The sequence below is a fragment of the Lathyrus oleraceus genome, chromosome 2, assembly GCF_024323335.1.
Source record: "Lathyrus oleraceus cultivar Zhongwan6 chromosome 2, CAAS_Psat_ZW6_1.0, whole genome shotgun sequence".
Classification (NCBI taxonomy): Eukaryota; Viridiplantae; Streptophyta; class Magnoliopsida; order Fabales; family Fabaceae; genus Lathyrus; species Lathyrus oleraceus.
In genome coordinates this window covers 1,688,611-1,708,219 of record NC_066580.1, presented here as the reverse complement: position 1 = coordinate 1,708,219, position 19,609 = coordinate 1,688,611, and the positions used below count along the sequence as shown (strand labels likewise).

Below are 19,609 nucleotides of genomic sequence, written 5' to 3'. Positions count from 1 at the left end.
TCCTGCTAATATTTGACATTCTTGTGCAGTGTGTCCAGGGTTTCCACATAACTCACAGTTTGGAGTTACAGCAGCCACGGTGGCTGCGGGTGGTATGGTCAAGTTATCTAATTTTTAAACAAGGGCATATACCTTTGCATGAACATGGTCAAGGCTACTGATTTCGTACATTCCACCTTTTGTCTGGGACTTTTCTATTGGAGTTCTTTCACCTCCCCATTGGCAATGGTTTTGGGCGTTTTCAATGAGTTAATAGGCTTCGTTGTATGGCTTGTCCATAAGTGCACCGCCCGCAGCAGCGTCTACTGTCATTCTTGTGTTATACATAAGCCCATTGTAAAATGTGTGAATGATCACCCAGTCTTCGAGACCGTGATGTGAACATATCCTCATCATGTCCTTGTATCTCTCCCACGCTTCGTAGAGAGATTCTACATTTTTTTTACCTGAATCCGTTGATTTGAGCTCTCAGCATAGCAGTTTTGCTCGGCGGAAAACATCGGGATAAGAAGACGTTCTTCAGTTCTTCCCATGTTGTAACGGAGTTGGAAGGCAAGGATTGCAACCAAGCCCCAACTCTGTCTCTTAGTGAGAAAGGAAAAAGGCGCAGTCTTATCGCATCTTGAGATACACCATTTGCCTTTACAGTATCTGCGTACTGCACAAACTTGGTCAGGTGTTCATTAGGGTCGTCCGTAGGATTTCCAGCAAATTGATGTTGTTGGACGGCTGATAATAGTGAGGGTTTCAGCTTAAAATCGTTTCGATTAATAGCGGGGGTAGCAATGTTGTTGTGAGGTTCTTGTTGGGACGGGGTAGCGTAGAATTTAAGAGGACGATTATGTGGTCCTTCTTCAGCCATGGTTGGTTTTTCTTCTGGTTTAGTAGGAGAGAAGATATCAGAAATATCGTACTTTTGTTAATATTCTTGTATTCAGCGTCTTACATATAAGAAACACTCTAATTCTGGGATTGGTGGTGCTAAGTTATCGCCTTGTGAGCGAGTACTTGACATACAATCGGGGGAAATAAGGGAGAGTAAATTAGTTTTTATTTTTACCTTAGTTTATACCGTGCAACGAAAGAATCACACTATTCGACTAAAACAGGGCCCCGGCAACGGCGCCAAAAACTTGATGCTGGTCTGGCTATATATAAAATATAGTCTATCGGGTACTTGACTGCAAGTGCACAGTCCAGTCGCTTTAGTTTTAAAAGATATCGATCCCACAGGGACCTATGGTCAAACTAGTGTTACTAACGTCACTATGTTTAGCTAAGGGAATGATTAGTAGAAGTTCGGGTGCAGAATATTAAATCTAGGGGAAGTTTAGTTTTAAGAAAGAATTGATGGAAGGAATCAGTATGCAACACATTAATTGTCAGGGATTCGATAAGTCACCCGTGAATAGTTTAAATACCAAATATCTCTCAGTAGAAAATATTTATTTAAAAAGCTTTATCTCACACTCTCGTGATTGTTGACTCGGCCTATAGCATTAAGTCAGAATGTACGCTCTCGCTGTCCCATTTGAAGTTAAAATTACTTTTTGAAAATAAATAAGTTCTAATTGCTTTTAAGGTGCTCTCGCTGTTTTTAAACTCAATGCCTAATTTTTACTATCCAGCTCGAGCCTCACGCTCTCGCGATTGTTGGTTCTCACCTTAGTTAATTTCCCACTCTCGTGGCAAAATCGTATTAAATAGCTTCTCACGCTTTTGTGATAAAGTTAATTAAATTTAAATTAAAAACCTCAGCCTAAAAGATTGTTTGAGAAAAAGAGTTTTCATCGATTATTATTAAATCCCATCTAATTAAATTGTTACATACCGATACCGGTGATTTAGCCGGACATGTTAAATAGAGCAAACGCAAAGCATAAACAGATTAATAGTGCAACAAACATAATTATAACAATAATCGGGCAATAATAATAACAATTAAATAAAAACCTGGCAATTGGATTAACAGAGTACGGCGAATCTTGGAGTACTTGAGCAGTCCTCCACAAGTCGGTAGGATTCTACTTCTTCAATACAATTGCTTACTAAATTAAATAAAGTGTAGTAGTTCCCCAGTGTAGGAAACTACTACTATGGCTAACTGGAAAACGGGAAGGAAAAGGGAAAATGGGAATTCTAAAAAGGAATGGTAAAATGAATTAAGGCAACGGAAACAAAGTTGCTGGAAAAAAAAACTAAAAAGCTAGAATGCTGTAAAAAATTAATTGCAGAGCGTAAGTGTAGGCATCCATATTTTTCCAACTTTGGTCCTTTATATATTGCCTTGGTAGGTCTTGGCGGTTGATAAAATTAAGGAAGACTGGTTGAATGAGGAATCCACGGGGGAGTCCTGCTGTTGGAGAGAATTTAGGCATGTTTGGGTGCCTCTGATTGACTGTTTCAAAGTGTAAAATTTGGCTGTGTGACGCTCGTCATGGGCCTGTGACGGTCGTCATAGGCTAGGTCGTGACGGTCGTCACATCAGCAAATTCTGCATTCTGGTTTTCTGCTTTTTTATGTGCTTTCTCATTTGTTTCTTCTTCTTTTTCTTCCTTTTCTTCATTTTTTTCATTAATGCTTGGAGATTTAAATACTTGCAAAACAACTCGAATACTTGCGGAATAATCAGAATATTAATTAAAGTGGTATGATCTTTGAGTGTAAATCAAGGCAAATATCTGATGTATTTTCGCGTTATCAGTATACTGTACATTCTCTTAAGTGAGAAGGCCTATTATCACTTGCTCTAATAAAATCAACCAACAAACAAAACAACCTCTTAGGCGAACTATGAAGCTTTGATCATTCATTGCACTTAGGGGGTACGTAGGCATGAGATGTTCACACAAATCTTTGCAAGCATAATAAAAAATACAACCTCACCCTTTCCTTTTCTTGTTTTAAACCCACTCACCTTCTAAATACCCATAATAATTCAAACAATATATGATCAATGGTTCCCTTGGAGTACCAAGTGTTTGTGTAAGCCCTAGAGGCCAATACTTTTGGTACTTGTATCGAATTATTTAAAGGCTTTTTCTTTATTACGTTTGTTTAATAAAGTCCCTAGAATAGCTAGTCCGTTTAATGTATCAAGTGTGACTTGATCATGATATCACATTAAACATAAGGACACTATTCTTAAAGTATCCGTAGTCGAGCTTTATTGTGAAGACATTAAAGCATTAAGACTATTATGTATATAGACTGATGATCACATCTCATGCATCATGGATAAGGAGTTATCAAGTCTTAAACATAGGTATGAATATTAAGAGTAATATTTATACCGGATTGACCCGCTATGAGAATACTATATATAATGTTATACAAAGTGTCATAAGTTATTCTCATGGTGATAATGGTGTATACCACTCTTCAACCTGAAACCACTATGGACCCTAGATATAGAGTCGAGTGCTTTATTGCTGATCCAACGTTGTCCGTAACTGAATAACCATAAAGACAGTTGATGGGTACTCCACGAAGCATGCTGAGGGACATGAGTGACCTAGATGGAATTTGCCCATTCTGCATAACAGGATAAATGTCTATGGGCCCAATATTGAACTGGACAAGGATGACACTGTCTATGCCTTGTGTTCAATATAGATATAAGGGCAAAAGGGTAATTCTACACATAAGTATTATCACAGAAGGATTTGTCAGATCACATGACATTTTTGTGTCTTGGGTAGCAGTGATGTGTTGCTAGATACCGCTCACTGTTTATTATGTTAAATGCGTGATTTAATATAATTGCCAACGTCGCGAAAAACTACAGGGTCACACACAAAGGACGGATTGATGAGAGATATAGTAACTAAGAAACACCGTAAGGTACGGTGCACTTAAGTGAGTTGTAGAACATCGTAAGGTACAGTGTACTTAAGTAGAATACGAAATATGGTAAGGTACCATGGGCTTAAAGTGATTTTGGGCATATTATAAGATATGGGTCAAAATACACTTAAGTGGGATTTTAGCTTGAAGCCCACACAAGTGGTTCTATTAAATAGAACCCTTGTGCAGAAGCATATATAGCGGTTGCATTATTTTCGTTTTCTCTTTCTCTCTCACACTCAAAGCCTTCATTCGTACCAGCTAGCACTGAGATTGAAGGAATCCGTTCGTGTGGACTGAGTAGAGACGTTGTCATCGTTCAACGTTCGTGATCGCTCCGTAGATCTGCATCAAAGGTGTTGATCATCACAAGAGATCTTCACCAAAGGTTTCAATCGTCACAAGAGGTAAATATTCTATCACTGATTATGACCATTCGTAAGGATCTCTAAAGGAGAAAATTTTAATTTCCGCTGCGTTTTGGACTGCAATTCTCCTTCACCAAGGATGCGAAGGGTGCCTAACACCTTCCTTTTGCATAACCGACTTGCTTACCTAAATCTCTTTATTAGGGTTTTATCGATATTTTCCTTTTCCATGTCTTTGGATATAATAAAGTTTGGTGGCAACTCATACTTACTGATTAAATTGAGTTAAGATAATCCAATATCTTACATTAAAAAATCCCTCTGCGACACTGATCATCAATGGGCTGATATATTTACCAAATCCCTTACTATTGAAAGATTTGATTTTATCAAAACAAAATTATGAACATTCATTTTGTTACAGATTAGTGCTTGTTTCTGAATGACGGATTAAAGTCTGATGATGACCATAAGCTATTATGATCAAAAGCTCTAAACTAGCTTATAATAAATAGTAGCATCTGATGTAACCAACCCCCAATGTTTAGAATTTGATTAGTTTTGTTTATAGCATATAAGTGGAAACATTAATTTTTAACACCTATCCACTTATGTGCCATGAATCTGAAAGATTTTCTGACACTTGGTTTCTTATTTGTTGAATAATAACTGGTGGTTACTTATGTAATTGTGTTTTAATTTTGTGTAACTCTCTCATTTTTCATTAGTTGTTGCTTTATTCAAACTAAAACCATCATGCCTCTGGTTGTTTTATATTGGCTTGTAAGTTATTATACTCTAAACCAATCAGTCATGCTTATGTTAAAAGCTCTCTGGTTTCAGAAGGTCATGAGCCACAATTCTCTTGAGAATTTTCTTTCCTCTGGACTTTGAGTTATATTTATGGACTTAACCAATCTCCTTTGTTAAGGTAAAGAAGTGTGACATTTGTCATACATATTTCGTCTGATGACAAAATTGTTTATGTTACCTTTGGAAATTATTTTCTTGGATAAAATTAAATCTTGTCTTGATTTATCCTAAATCTTTTCTTTTATGGTTGTGTAATTAAAATTCTTTTTAAACTCACTGTGTTTTTCCTAACCTACACAGAATAATATTGGTTGAAATGAATAATTTTTTTTCTGAAACTCTCATCTTGATGGCTTAACAAATGTATGTTAATGGAAAAAGAATCTTATATAAATGTAAAGGCAAAGGATATGTTATTATTATTAATCAAGAAGGTGGTACATTTCTACATTATTCTCATAGGCAAACATATGCTCTTCAAAGACTCCAACTTTTAGACTACATCGGGATGGAAATCATGGTTTCTGAGGTAGTTTATCCAATCATCATCAGCAACGGATCCATAGTCATCAGTTGGATCCTTATTCTTCTTGAGTTTCTTCATCTTGGAGATTGATGTCCTCCCCACCAAAGAAGCTCTTACAGATGAACCAATTTATGACTTTGAACCTTCATCTTTATTGAGCTTATCATCCTTGTGTTTCCTTTCTTCAACACCCCTGACATCCTTGCCAATCTCTTTGGAAGAGATCTCCTTATAATTATTGGATGACTTACTCATATCATCTGTTATGAGAAGAGATAAATGGAAATGAATGTGACTTTGTTGGTAACGGGAGATAGTTTTTATAGAGAGTTTGGGATAAAATAGAATCAATATTGATTATTATTCACCAATGGACATTGGAGAGAGAGATATTCTTTGTCTTAAAACACATCTCCCCGGTCTTGACTGCCTTATTTCTATCAAATGCTCAACTATCAAAGCATGTTTTGACCATCTTGAGAATTGAAGAGTTGTTTCCCAACCATGTTGAGCCACTTGTAAAATCTATGTTTCAAGCGTTTTATTATGGGTGGCTAAGGCGTCTACTTTGCTCGCTAGTTGTTTAAGTTGCTCGCTAGTATGTATGTTTTGGTTCAAGAAGTCTTTGTTTGTTTGAACTTGGGTAGCTATGAAGTTTTCCATCATTAATTCGAGATTTGACTTCCTAGGCATGTTAGGAGCATTATTAGCTGGCTTTTGATATCCAGGCGGAACAGTTGGTGCTTGGCCAGGTGCATACAGGGCGTTGTTATTCTTATACGAGAAATTAGGATGGTTTTTCCAACCTGGGTTGTAGGTATTCGAATATGGATTTCCTTGTGTGTAATTCACTTGATCGGTTGGGATTCCTGCTAATATTTGACATTCTTGTGCAGTGTGTCCAGGGTTTCCACATAACTCACAGTTTGGAGTTACAGCAGCCACGGTGGCTGCGGGTGGTATGGTCAAGTTATCTAATTTTTAAACAAGGGCATATACCTTTGCATGAACATGGTCAAGGCTACTGATTTCGTACATTCCACCTTTTGTCTGGGACTTTTCTATTGGAGTTCTTTCACCTCCCCATTGGCAATGGTTTTGGGCGTTTTCAATGAGTTAATAGGCTTCGTTGTATGGCTTGTCCATAAGTGCACCGCCCGCAGCAGCGTCTATTGTCATTCTTGTGTTATACATAAGCCCATTGTAAAATGTGTGAATGATCACCCAGTCTTCGAGACCGTGATGTGAACATATCCTCATCATGTCCTTGTATCTCTCCCACGCTTCGTAGAGAGATTCTACATTTTTTTACCTGAATCCGTTGATTTGAGCTCTCAGCATAGCAGTTTTGCTCGGCGGAAAACATCGGGATAAGAAGACGTTCTTCAGTTCTTCCCATGTTGTAACGGAGTTGGAAGGCAAGGATTGCAACCAAGCCCCAACTCTGTCTCTTAGTGAGAAAGGAAAAAGGCGCAGTCTTATCGCATCTTGAGATACACCATTTGCCTTTATAGTATCTGCGTACTGCACAAACTTGGTCAGGTGTTCATTAGGGTCGTCCATAGGATTTCCAGCAAATTGATGTTGTTGGACGGCTGATAATAGTGAGGGTTTCAGCTTAAAATCGTTTCGATTAATAGCGGGGGTAGCAATGTTGTTGTGAGGTTCTTGTTGGGACGGGGTAGCGTAGAATTTAAGAGGACGATTATGTGGTCCTTCTTCAGCCATGGTTGGTTTTTCTTCTGGTTTAGTAGGAGAGAAGATATCAGAAATATCGTACTTTTGTTGATATTCTTGTATTCAGCGTCTTACATATAAGAAACACTCTAATTCTGGGATTGGTGGTGCTAAGTTATCGCCTTGTGAGCGAGTACTTGACATACAATCGGGGGAAATAAGGGAGAGTAAATTAGTTTTTATTTTTACCTTAGTTTATACCGTGCAACGAAAGAATCACACTATTCGACTAAAACAGGACCCCGGCAACGGCGCCAAAAACTTGATGCTGGTCTGGCTATATATAAAATATAGTCTATCGGGTACTTGACTGCAAGTGCACAGTCCAGTCGCTTTAGTTTTAAAAGATATCGATCCCACAGGGACCTATGGTCAAACTAGTGTTATTAACGTCACTATGTTTAGCTAAGGGAATGATTAGTAGAAGTTCGGGTGCAGAATATTAAATCTAGGGGAAGTTTAGTTTTAAGAAAGAATTGATGGAAGGAATCAGTATGCAACACATTAATTGTCAGGGATTCGATAAGTCACCCGTGAATAGTTTAAATACCAAATATCTCTCAGTAGAAAATATTTATTTAAAAAGCTTTATCTCACACTCTCGTGATTGTTGACTCGGCCTATAGCATTAAGTCAGAATGTACGCTCTCGCTGTCCCATTTGAAGTTAAAATTACTTTTTGAAAATAAATAAGTTCTAATTGCTTTTAAGGTGCTCTCGCTGTTTTTAAACTCAATGCCTAATTTTTACTATCCAGCTCGAGCCTCACGCTCTCGCGATTGTTGGTTCTCATCTTAGTTAATTTCCCACTCTCGTGGCAAAATCGTATTAAATAGCTTCTCACGCTTTTGTGATAAAGTTAATTAAATTTAAATTAAAAACCTCAGCCTAAAAGATTGTTTGAGAAAAAGAGTTTTCATCGATTATTATTAAATCCCATCTAATTAAATTGTTACATACCGATACCGGTGATTTAGCCGGACATGTTAAATAGAGCAAACGCAAAGCATAAACAGATTAATAGTGCAACAAACATAATTATAACAATAATCGGGCAATAATAATAACAATTAAATAAAAACCTGGCAATTGGATTAACAGAGTACGGCGAATCTTGGAGTACTTGAGCAGTCCTCCACAAGTCGGTAGGATTCTACTTCTTCAATACAATTGCTTACTAAATTAAATAAAGTGTAGTAGTTCCCCAGTGTAGGAAACTACTACTATGGCTAACTGGAAAACGGGAAGGAAAAGGGAAAACGGGAATTCTAAAAAGGAATGGTAAAATGAATTAAGGCAACGGAAACAAAGTTGCTGGAAAAAAAAACTAAAAAGCTAGAATGCTGTAAAAAATTAATTGCAGAGCGTAAGTGTAGGCATCCATATTTTTCCAACTTTGGTCCTTTATATATTGCCTTGGTAGGTCTTTGTAATGATTCTCGTATGAATGTATACAAAGTATTTATCTCATTTGATTTTGAAAATGGTTTAGAAAAATATAACTCGGTAATGATTCTAGTATGAATGTATACCAAGTGGTGATTTTCTAGGATTTGTAAAGTGTAAAGTGTGAGGGGTGGAAAATGTTTTAGGTTATGATCCAGTAATTGAGAGTTATACCTTCCTGAGGTCGTTATGGGCATTTCCTATCCTTATGAGGGTAAAGCTGTCCTTACTATTGAGAAGTAAGTAATCTTACCCTTTGGATGTTTAAGGGTCACCGTAGGGTCATCGATAGGTCATTGAAGGCAACAGTTGTAAGGATACCTTAGCATTCGAAGGGACGATCATCATTTAACCGTAGGCTACACCGAAGGGTCATCGAGGGACAAAATCGTATTTTCGAAGGCAACATCCGAGGGACCATGATTTATTTTATGATGATTTAATCGAAGGGTCTTTGCTAAGTGTATCCCTACATTCGCGGGACATGACCGTTATACCGTAATACCGTAGGGCAGCAAAGAGAGGTCCAAGATCACTTATTTAAAGGCAATATTTTAAAGTCAATTAGGTAATTAGGACGAGCCTCCATATTAAAATCAATACATTAAAATTAATACATTAAAATTAATACATTAAAATTAACACATTAAAATTAATTAAGTAATTTAGGGTGAGTCTCCACAAGGGTATCCCACAAATAAAGTGGAAGACCTAACGGCAATCTTTTCCTGGGACATGTGAACCTTGGCAAAATTCAGCAAACGGGTTAGAATACCAAATCGGGGTGTAATCGAAGATTACACCGCAAAAGAAAATACAGCAGCATGAATGTCAGGCAAAATAGTGCATAATTAACATAGAATAGATCAGATACGCATAGGACATAACAAACAAAATATTAGCGACTGTCCCGTTCGCCTCTACCTCGCCTAGCGAGGGCCTAACGAATACTCGCTACATGCTCGCTTAGCGATGTGCTAGCGAGCGGCTGCGGGTTTTGAATTTCAGAACAGTATGACTTCAACCTGCGGCATGGCTTATGGCATCCAACACATAATTATATGGTTCAGCATTCACAATATTCAGGCACACTTAAATTCACATGCAAAACCTCAAATATGTTTATGAATTCAATTATAATATCACATGCAAGTTAAGAACATAAAGCGGTATCACATGCAAATTAAGAAAATAAAGCGATAATAGTAATGCAAACCTGTTTGCAATCGAATTGCAACCTTGAATTGGCGAGCCGGATTGAGTTGGACGGTGGTAGCTTCGGAGCGGAGGAGCGGCCTTCAGGGTTTCTAAAGTAGCCTCCAGGGTTTCTGTGCCAGGGTTTTCGTCCCTCTTCCTCCGTTTTTCGTCCTCCCTTTCATTACTGAAGTGCTGGTATTTATAATGCCCTTTTTCATGACCTAATGGGCTCAGAACGAAGCCCGAAATTTTTTGTTGTCTGTCAGCTTCGCTAGGCGAGCTGGTAGCGAACGTTTGCTTCGCTAGGCGAGCGTGTAGCGAACGTTCGCTAGGCGAGCGTGTAGCAAACAGGCCAGTTTGGGCCATTTTCTGGATTGGGCCATTCGTGAGCTGGACCTTTGTCCCTTTAAGATCAGTGCCATAAAATGAGTCGGAATGCCCCTGAAAAATGTCTTGAACTATTGATGGGCAAATTTTGGGGTATGACAGTTAGAGTCTGAAGAAGTCATCCTCTAAAGACCAGACTTTAAAGAAGTTTGCTTTTGATGATCAGAATCTGAGCTAGTCAAAGCGCAAGGACCAAGGTGACTCTGATGAGTCACTGTCAACCTCTGAGCCTACTTTGTCACGTGAAGACCTAAGCTCTATTTTCTTCATAGAGTCAGTTGAGATGCAAATGATAATTTCTCTTGCAGCAAAGGAGTTTCAAACAAGCTTTCAACGTCAGTAATCATTTGAAGAAACATCTCAACGTCTCTATTCAAGCTTCTCAAAGAGTCTATTGTGTTGGATCTTCAACGACTCTTTTCCTTCTCTATTTAAGGAGATAAAGACTTGAAGAAAAACACACCAATTGACACCCAAAGAGAAGTTACTTTGTCAAAACAAAAGGACAAGTTGAACTTATGATTTCTTATCCTTGTATATCTTAGAAATTCCTAAGTCTTAAAAAGAGTCTATTTACATTGTTTTCTTTCTACACCTCTGATTGTATATCAAGTGTATTACTCCAACAATCATTTATCTGTTAGGTAGATTATTAGAAGTCTCTTACTAAGTGTTTGAGCATTTGAAGTTTTTTGCTTGTGTGTTTGAGCATAAAAGTCTCTTGTTTGTGTGCTTGATCACTGAAAATCTCTTGCTTATATGCTTGAGTATAAAAGTCTCATACTTTAGTGTTTGAGCATTGAAAGTCTCTTGCTAGTGTGCTTGAGCGAATTGTAATCTTGTGTGATTATAGTGAAAATCTCTTGTAAGTACAAGGGGACTAGATTACTCTCAAGTTGTAAGAGGAACCAGGATAACTCTGTGTGTCACTCTTCTTTCTTGCATTTGATATACACTGCCTATCTCTGATTGAATAAGATTCTGTAACTTTTGTTTAGGATCTGACCAAGAGTTTTAAAGAGAAAAAAAAAGTCAACACAATTCAACCATCCTTCTTGTTTTTTCTCACATTCAACTTGATTAATTTCAAGTCTTGAGTTCAATGATGAAAGTACATTATTAGACTGATTGAAGTACTTGACAGAAGATAGATCTCAAGGAATAAAAGTACTTGGACCATAAGAATATATGTGGTAGGATGAGGTTTTCCTCTTAATAGACATATACCATATATTTGCTAGAATGCGTAATTATGAGTGCATTTCTGATATAGTCTAACTATACGATAATGAACTAGGCCGCTTCATAGAGTTAAAGGGTTTTTACTCTTAAATTTTCGTTAAAAGGGTATGTGACACAATGGCGTATTAAATGTGTCAATGTTTACAAATCTTTTGATAGTACCGAGATTTCATGTGTGAATTATGCACACGTGTTCTAATGAATAATTTGTTCAAAACTTGTCTACTAATCTATTCGATGATGAGTGAAAACTTAATTTATTAATCGCATCTTATATATTATAATTGACGGGGACGAATTGAACCTCATGGTTAATGACAAGATAAAATAATATAATCAAGAATAAACATTTTGGTAAATAAATGTTTTAGAGCCCCATTTCACACAAAAAGAATATTAAAATATACATATTAGGATAATTGTACGTATTACATTTATGTCTTAGAGCACCTTTTCACACAAAAGAATATTTAAATATAATTAGAATACATTATTACATTTATATATATGCATAAATAATATGAAGTTTTCTTTTGTCAAAAAAATTGTTAACTATATGTAGAAGTAAGAAGATTGATCAGTTGCATTAGTTGTGTCTTTGCAAAGAATAGATCTTGCTTCAATCACTGAGCGAGGAGGCTCAATATCTTTCTCTTGCAATGCATTTCCTCTTAACCTTTGCATCTGGGAAGCAAATGTGTCATCCAATATCTACAAAGTGAAAAGAAGAATCAATCAAGAATCTTAGTTATGGATAGCAAGAACACAAGAAAAAAAGACAGCATAAGTTGATTCCAATATTCACTTACTCCAAGAGCGTAGCAAGATCCGTTGTACCATATCCTATTTTCTTTCCTCCCTTCTAGAAACTTCAAAATAATCTAGCACATAACCAAAATAATTTAGATTAGATCCGAGGAATAGGTTGGAGATGATAAAGTAAACACATTAGTAAACATGTAACCTTTTTACTAGTACTAGTTGTAGTTGGCCTCACCTGTCCCATTCTATCCCATAACCCACGACATATTGCTATGAAAATTTGGCTGGTAAAGACCTCATGAAGGTTGGAGATGAAGTCAATGAGCTGTGAATTCAACAACTGCATTCTTTCACGAACGTCTGCTTCTCCGTCTGCTTCTCTTGTTTCCTCGAGTATCTTCTTCAGACGCGTGCTCTTATTACCTTGAACCTGACCAATTCAAAATGTTTTTTATGGTATAGAAATACAGTGTTATACAAGAACATAGAGTTATAACATAGAGAAGTGGAGTCTTGATGAGTTTCTTACGTTGTTGACAATATTCCCTATTATTGCTTGCAAATAAGTTTTGTATCTGGTTCGCAATAGCACGGTTATTCCATTCATTTGCTCTCCAAACAACTTCTTGTCTCCCATGACAGGTAGACAGGATGCCCATGAATTTAGGATGTCTTCCACTCTACAATGAAGGACATCAAGAATCCTCTTGATGGTGTTCAAGAATATTCCTAACTGGACATAGAAATATCAATTGTAAGAAAACTTGTCAGTAAGCAAACACATTATAGATAGAAGCAACAAAATATATAAGAAGCATGAATGCATATAACTTACTTGGTTAGGAACCAATGGAACAGTAGCCGATTGTCTTCTTGCTAGCTTTTGAACTTGCAAGTGAAGTCTCTTTGGTATGCTATCTTTCAAAGGAGTTAAGATGTCGCTATATTGTTTTTCAAGTGATTTCACAATTGCCCTTTCAATATTTGCAACAGCCTTCCAAAAAGAAAAAGGAAAAATACAAAGTCAAGATATTTCTATTTATTTAAGTTTTATAGAATGGAAATGTAATTATGAGAGGAAAAAATACATTACAATCAAAAAAGGATCTTAAATGCCACAAAAAGACATGATTTAGGACTTACATTTTCCAAATACAATGAGTATTGAGGCCATCTATTGATTACTACTTCATATTGGATTAGGTTGTCTTTAATGTCCTCATACATTTTCTCAGCAAATGGGGAGGTCGAATGGTTTGTTGTTACTCCAGCCCATGGAACCTGTGTCATTTGTTTTTATTAAGGAAAGGTCAATTCACTCATAGATTAAGTGTTTTGTAGATAGAATGACTAATATAATGACTTAACTACCTTTTCTGCTTTACAAAGATCGAGCAAATTAAGTTGCATATCCTGTATCCAAACCATGATGTAGTTGTGGAACAGATTTCTGGAGTCTACACCTCCCTGCACAGAACTGAAAAGAAATGACATGGTTATCTTGTGGAATCTAAAGTTTTTGTGCTGAATATAGTGGTGCAAGGGGAGAAGTTCACATTGACAAAAACCTTATATTCCATGACTCGAGATCTCGTTCAAAGTCAGCAGTTGCCACCAGAAGCTCATTCACATGTGCCTGTGGACTTGATGGTGGCCATGCAGAAAGGAAAGTTTTTAGCCTCTTACACAGTTCCGTGCTGTATATGGCTGCTGTTATCTTTGCCAGGTCAATTGAACTGAAAATTGAATAATTGATCTCAGAATGTAATCAAAATTAATATGTATGAAGCTAAAGATTTGAGAAGAAAAAATTTAAGAAATGACAATGATAACAAAAAAAAAAACTGTTTGAAATATGAAGAAACTAAACCTAGAGAAACTTTAAAAGTGAAAATTCTTGTGAAACTTAACACAGACTAACTGCATCTCCTAGTGTAGAAAAACTAATTTTGCATGACTGTTAAACTGCATTGTCTACTTGCAAAGAAAAGATACTGTAGAATTATAGCTAAATACCTGGGAAAAATATGTTGACCGTGGATTGTATTATGACTGTTGATCTTTATGTCTGCCTGAATTTCATTCCTTATAGAAATACAAAGATTTTTCATTTTCAGGTATGCGGTTGAGATAGTAATGGTGTCCAATTGGTAACTTTCAGAAGTACCCGACATAAATTCATCGGTCTCCATCATGTGTTTTCTACACCTTTTTCTTGCTGCAGTCTGTCAATAAAAAATCTCATAATGATGTTGTTGCAGGAATGATCTAGAAAGACTTTATGAGGTCATATGAAGTGCAGTTTTAATATTTTTCTAAACCTCATAATCATTAGAAGGTATCCCTAAATAGTTTTATCTGCATAATGACTAATATAATTACCTGCAAATATTTCTGTAGAATAGTTTGAGCATCTGGAGATAGTATATCATGAAGACTACTGAAGACCTGTAAAGCAGGATGTAGAGCTGGTGCTGCAAAATCAGATGCTGGACCAAAGTGATCGGTTAGACCCGTTGGCAAGTTTTCATCGAGAGATTTGTAATTCTCAAAAACAGTCGCTAGTAGTCTTTCAATTTGAGTTTCACAATCCAAAAGTATACTTCTCTGTGAGAACAAACAAGTAGAGGAATTGTTAACTATAACAAGCTAATTCCAAAGTGATGAATTGCATTAAATAATCTGAGATTGAAAATAAGACAAACATCAGTTATTCAGAGAACATTTTCTCAAGTTTTTCATTTCTGTCATGTTTTTTTAGTGTTGTGTGCTAGTTCAGTTGAGAAATCAAGAGCGAAAATCAATAGAAACAAATGAAAAGAAGAAGAATTTTATTGGATGATAGAAGGAACACGAGGAGAGACTCCAACTGTTTCTACAAAGGATTTCTCCTATCACAAATATTACAGAGTGCGCTTCCTCTTATTTTTATCATATATAACTACTTAACTTATTCAAATGTTCTTCAACTGATTTCTATTTCTAGCAGCGGATCACAATGATAAGGTTGTCTACTCTAAGTTCTATGTTAATCCCATCGTATTAACATATTAAATAAAAGTAAAGCATGAACAACATGAAATTAAGTAAACTGAAGTGTAATTTTGAGAAGTTATATCTAACTGCGCGAGCACAGCCATAAGGTTGTCTACTCAAAATTCTATGTTAACCTCGTTGTAATAACATGTTAAATAAAAGTAAATCATGAACAACATGAAATTAAGTAAACTGGAGTATAATTTTGAGAAGTTACCTCTTGCCTGGTCAGACTCCTCTCGCTTCTGGCCTTCATTAAGGGATCAAGCAACTCTTTCACAAGCTCTAGGCAGTCCTTGGTTGGAGTTGCCACATTCATCACCTGTAATAGATATCTACAGAAGACCCGACCACAAGGTGAGTGAAGGTTCAAAACTGAAATGTAATTTCATGGTGCATGAAGACTGTTCATAAAACTGATTCGTTTAAGCTCTGTCATGGCATCCAAATGACATTCAGTTACCTCAATTTAGAATATGAATTAGAAACTCCATAATAGTCCGCAAATGCATCTAACAACCATTTCCATGGCCCATTTAGCCGCAAGTTTCTGGAGTGGAAACACTGTGCATGCATCGCACCCTCCAGCAATATATCATAAGCTTGAGTTTCCACAACAGGAGCACTCTGCAAAAATTTTAAAAACAGGAAGTATGACGAGATTGAATATACTCAGTTATAATGAATAGCAACATTTACTCTTAGAAAGAGGATAAGTTTCATCTATAATGCTTGACAGAATGTCAGTCTTTATCTGGTTGTCAACTTGAAAGATTTTTTTTATATTAACAAACTAGAAAATTTTCTTTGCTAAACCAAGACTTATTGATACAAGTATAACCTTTATATGGTTATTGTCATCACTTGTCATTGTACTTCCAATGGAGATCTGGATCTTGCCAACACATTCATTGTCATCATGATTTATTGGCCACCACCGAATTTTGTCACTCTGCATATGTGATTCAACATAATTATTACATGAATTTGGATTATATAAGGGGAAAGAAGAGTAACTTTTATGAACGAATATGGCAGCGGAAAACATACAGGATTATCATTGAGGTATGAAATTGGAATTCTTGCTTCACCATGGATTGCCTTCTTAGAATCTTGGACTTCTACGAGTAAGGCATCCCCTTGGCTCAAGGGGAAACTGAAATTATATGACAGTTATTAGATCCTTGAGATTATCAACAACATTAAGTGTATTACTACAAGTAAGAAACATTGGAACATAATGAATAATGTGAGTTTCAACTGTTAAGAATTGTTCCTCGCGTAAAGTTCCTTCAACAATAGTCTAACAGCAGACCAGTTAGAAGTAGTTTTCCAAGTAATAACATAAAATTATGAAGTGGAAGATGAAACTTACAAATCATGATAATCTCCACTTCCAGGGCGAAGAAAAATTGCAGAACACGACTCTGATGCATTTTCTTCTGTTGCACTCTTGAGTTGGATCAAACAATACAGTGGCTCTACAAGAATAAAACAGATTCCTTAAACTCATTTATATTTACGCAATAGCAGGATTAACCTTTATCAACAAAATTAAAAAGCTCAATTTATCAGCTCGTGAGCAAAAAAGAGTTGCAGAAACCTTCCTCAAACACGCACTAACCTTCTGTTGTCACTGAGAATGATGATGACTTCATAGAATTAATACCACTTTTCACAAGGGATGAAACTTGCCGGACATAATCCATTCCAGCTTGCTTATACATTGATCCTCGGTTCGAAAATGTGCCCTTTAGTTTTCGTCTTTGTATAATACGAAGTTTCTTTACTGCAAGTTTCACATGATACCTCAAATTTAGTGATTATAAAATGTGTCCAAGCCGGTTTCAAACACTGTCATAATTATATTAGTCATATTTCATAATGTGTCCAAGCAGGTTTCAAACACTGTCATAAATATATTAGTCATATTTCATATGAGTGTAACTAAAAAACTAACCAAACATATGCCATTTTCTACATCAATGTACAAAAGTAAAACATTTACAATGTATAAGGTTACCTTCCACTCTTATTTTCCCTACAACCTTCTTAGTCTTGAGAGGTACTGTTTGTTCTGAATTCCTTTTACATCCTTCAGCTGGCTTTATACCTCGAGGTTGCAACAAAAACTCATGCAATCTACAAAATTATAGAAATGATTGAGCATAATAAATGAAGCTAAAGAAGTGTTTTTTGTACAACCAAACAAAACCTACCCAAAGGCACTTCGAAGAGCCATACACTCATCTTTAAGAAACTCCGGGGCCTCGGCACAGCCTCTTGCCCATGCTTGCAGGCATAGACGAATGCAGGCGTCATAAGTGATAAGGGTTTGCCAGGCATGTTGACTATTGCAACTGCTGAGATGACATGCCATCAAAGGAAAAGAGGATATCAATTTAAGTTTCAAAATGATAACATGAACTAAATATTATCAGAGCTAATATGTAGATTCAAATCTCAAACTTAAGCCACTTGAATTGAAAATTGTGTTGTTCATATTTGTTGATCTCATACTAAGTTTAACCAAAATGCACTAAGTTAAAGTTATCACTTTTACCAAAAATAACAGCTCTGTGATAATTGTTGCATAAAATAGAAAGTAAAAAGTTTATGTGACAGCACCTGTTGTTGAGATATTGTAAGTGTGGATGAGCATGCCTTTCTATGTCTCCTGTAGAAGTTGTTTCCTGCCTGCATAATTCAACATCAGAATGTCACTCACTGCATTCAATAAGGAAAGAAATTCCAAAAAGGAAAGCAACAAGAGCAAACAAAAAGAAGAGGAATTAATTAATTGCGCTATAGTAGTACCTTTCAGCAACATTACTATATTTTTGTTCAATTGAACACTCACTTCTTCCTCCATCATCACAATTCACAGAATCTCTGGAAGTCCAAGACCTATGCGGCTGAGTCGTTTCATCCACTTCATTCGTCACAGAGCCTTCTGAATAAGGAAGATCAACTTCACCATTAAAAATAGGAGGAGCACTCGGAGTAGCCAAATCAACCGGATCATTCAAATTACTCATACTCCGAAACCGAACACTTCCTCCTCCACTTCCAATTCCACTTCCAGTTCCACTTCCACATGGAGTCATTTGCTTTTGAACACATTTATTGAAACCCAATTCTCCATCAGTAAATCTCCTAGCACTAACACTATTCGGAACTTGAATAGTTATATTTTCATTAACCAAACCTCTCCTCAAAATCCCACTGGGTTTCAAAGATTTAAGTTTTGTTCCACTACCAAATCCAAACAATCTATCCTCATCATAACACTGCGCAATTGGAGTGTTCAAAGAATCAAGAACTCTTTCTTCATCATCATCATAATCATCATCACTCTCAACAGCCGGACACGACAATGATGCCACACTTTCATCATCATCACTTACACTCCCATCACGATCATGACCAACATGGTGATCACTAAATCCGAAGGCGAGGTTACGCGTTGGCAGCAAAGACGAATGAAACTTCAAAGGGGGCAAAGAGGGAGACTTTGGAGTCAGATTATTGGAAACAGTGGCCGAAAGAGATGATCTTGGAAGGGTTAACTTCTCAGCTAAAGGAGCGCGTATGCTTCCATGGTCAAGATCTTCAACTTGTACTTGTGATCCCTGTTTTTTTGAAGGAGAAAATTGCAGAAACAATCAATCAAACAGTTAGAAGGCATATACAAATAAAGAAACAGAAAGAAGGTTACTAACCCGATTGATCCATTGGATTGCGGTTTCGTCAAGACCTTCAGTGAACATATTATGTTTTAGAGAGAGAGAGAGGGAGAGAGAGAGAGCGCTTCTTTGAGCTCAGAGAAGAAATAATGGAAGGTGTATGAATGTGTTAGAGAGAGAGAGAGTATAAGGTTATTATTACAAAAGAGCGAACCCGGTGGCAACGGCTAGTTTTTTTCCTTTTCTTATGGCTTTTGATTCGTTTCTTTATTACAATATTGTGTTTTCATATCACAACTCAATCAAACTAAAAAGATTTCTTTTAGGAGCTTTTTGAGGAATCTTTTTCTCTAATAATCTATTTTCTCCCACAAAATAAAAATTGACCTTTATTATTTTATTAATTAAGTTATTAATAAAATTTAATTTAAATTATTAAAATACAAAATAAATTATATTTTGAGTTTTATTAATTTAATAAATTAATATATTAATAAACTAAAATTAATAATATTTTATGTAATAAATATTTTATGCTACAAAAGGATAATAGTTTTTTATAA

The 19,609-nt window shown here is 36.2% G+C and overlaps 1 protein-coding gene and 2 non-coding genes across 5 annotated transcripts; 2 read left to right on the top strand and 1 right to left on the bottom strand.

Moving 5' to 3' along the window:
* The first annotated feature begins 367 nt into the window (after nt 1-367).
* On the top strand, nt 368-475 carry LOC127124659 (small nucleolar RNA R71). The gene has a single exon (XR_007804123.1). It is a non-coding gene; the product is annotated as a small nucleolar RNA R71 (small nucleolar RNA).
* Nucleotides 476-6,787: 6,312 nt separating this feature from the next.
* Nucleotides 6,788-6,894, top strand: LOC127124264 (small nucleolar RNA R71). Its single transcript, XR_007803882.1, has one exon. It is a non-coding gene; the product is annotated as a small nucleolar RNA R71 (small nucleolar RNA).
* A 5,046-nt stretch (nt 6,895-11,940) lies between these two features.
* LOC127117468 (uncharacterized) lies at nt 11,941-19,298 on the bottom strand. 3 transcript variants are annotated; one of them, XM_051047492.1, is made up of 21 exons: nt 19,083-19,298; nt 18,178-18,992; nt 17,989-18,057; nt 17,580-17,723; nt 17,384-17,502; nt 16,985-17,149; nt 16,736-16,841; nt 16,411-16,516; nt 16,202-16,312; nt 15,824-15,987; nt 15,578-15,695; nt 14,707-14,931; nt 14,341-14,549; nt 13,881-14,060; nt 13,696-13,801; nt 13,468-13,605; nt 13,160-13,318; nt 12,854-13,057; nt 12,560-12,754; nt 12,372-12,443; nt 11,941-12,273 (listed from the first exon to the last, which is right to left on the bottom strand). In XM_051047492.1, the coding sequence occupies exons 1-21, from the start codon at nt 19,128-19,130 to the stop codon at nt 12,115-12,117; spliced, it is 3,612 nt and encodes a 1,203-aa protein (XP_050903449.1). In that variant the 5' UTR covers nt 19,131-19,298; the 3' UTR covers nt 11,941-12,114. The 3 variants fall into 3 exon arrangements, with proteins under 3 accessions (XP_050903449.1, XP_050903450.1, XP_050903451.1); XM_051047493.1 differs by having other exon boundaries at nt 17,580-17,720; nt 19,083-19,297; XM_051047494.1 differs by having other exon boundaries at nt 13,893-14,060; nt 19,083-19,296.
* Between the last annotated feature and the right edge of the window lie 311 nt (nt 19,299-19,609).

Excerpts from the sequence above, each read along its gene's own strand:
- LOC127117468 (XM_051047492.1), bottom strand. The coding sequence starts at position 19,130 with ATGTTCACTGAAGGTCTTGACGAAACCGCAATCCAATGGATCAATCGG. Across the intron at positions 17,150-17,383 it reads AGGGAAAATAAGAGTGGAAG|TAAAGAAACTTCGTATTATA; the intron begins GTAACCTTATAC and ends TGAAACTTGCAG. Across the intron at positions 15,988-16,201 it reads ATGACAATAACCATATAAAG|AGTGCTCCTGTTGTGGAAAC; the intron begins GTTATACTTGTA and ends AAATTTTTGCAG.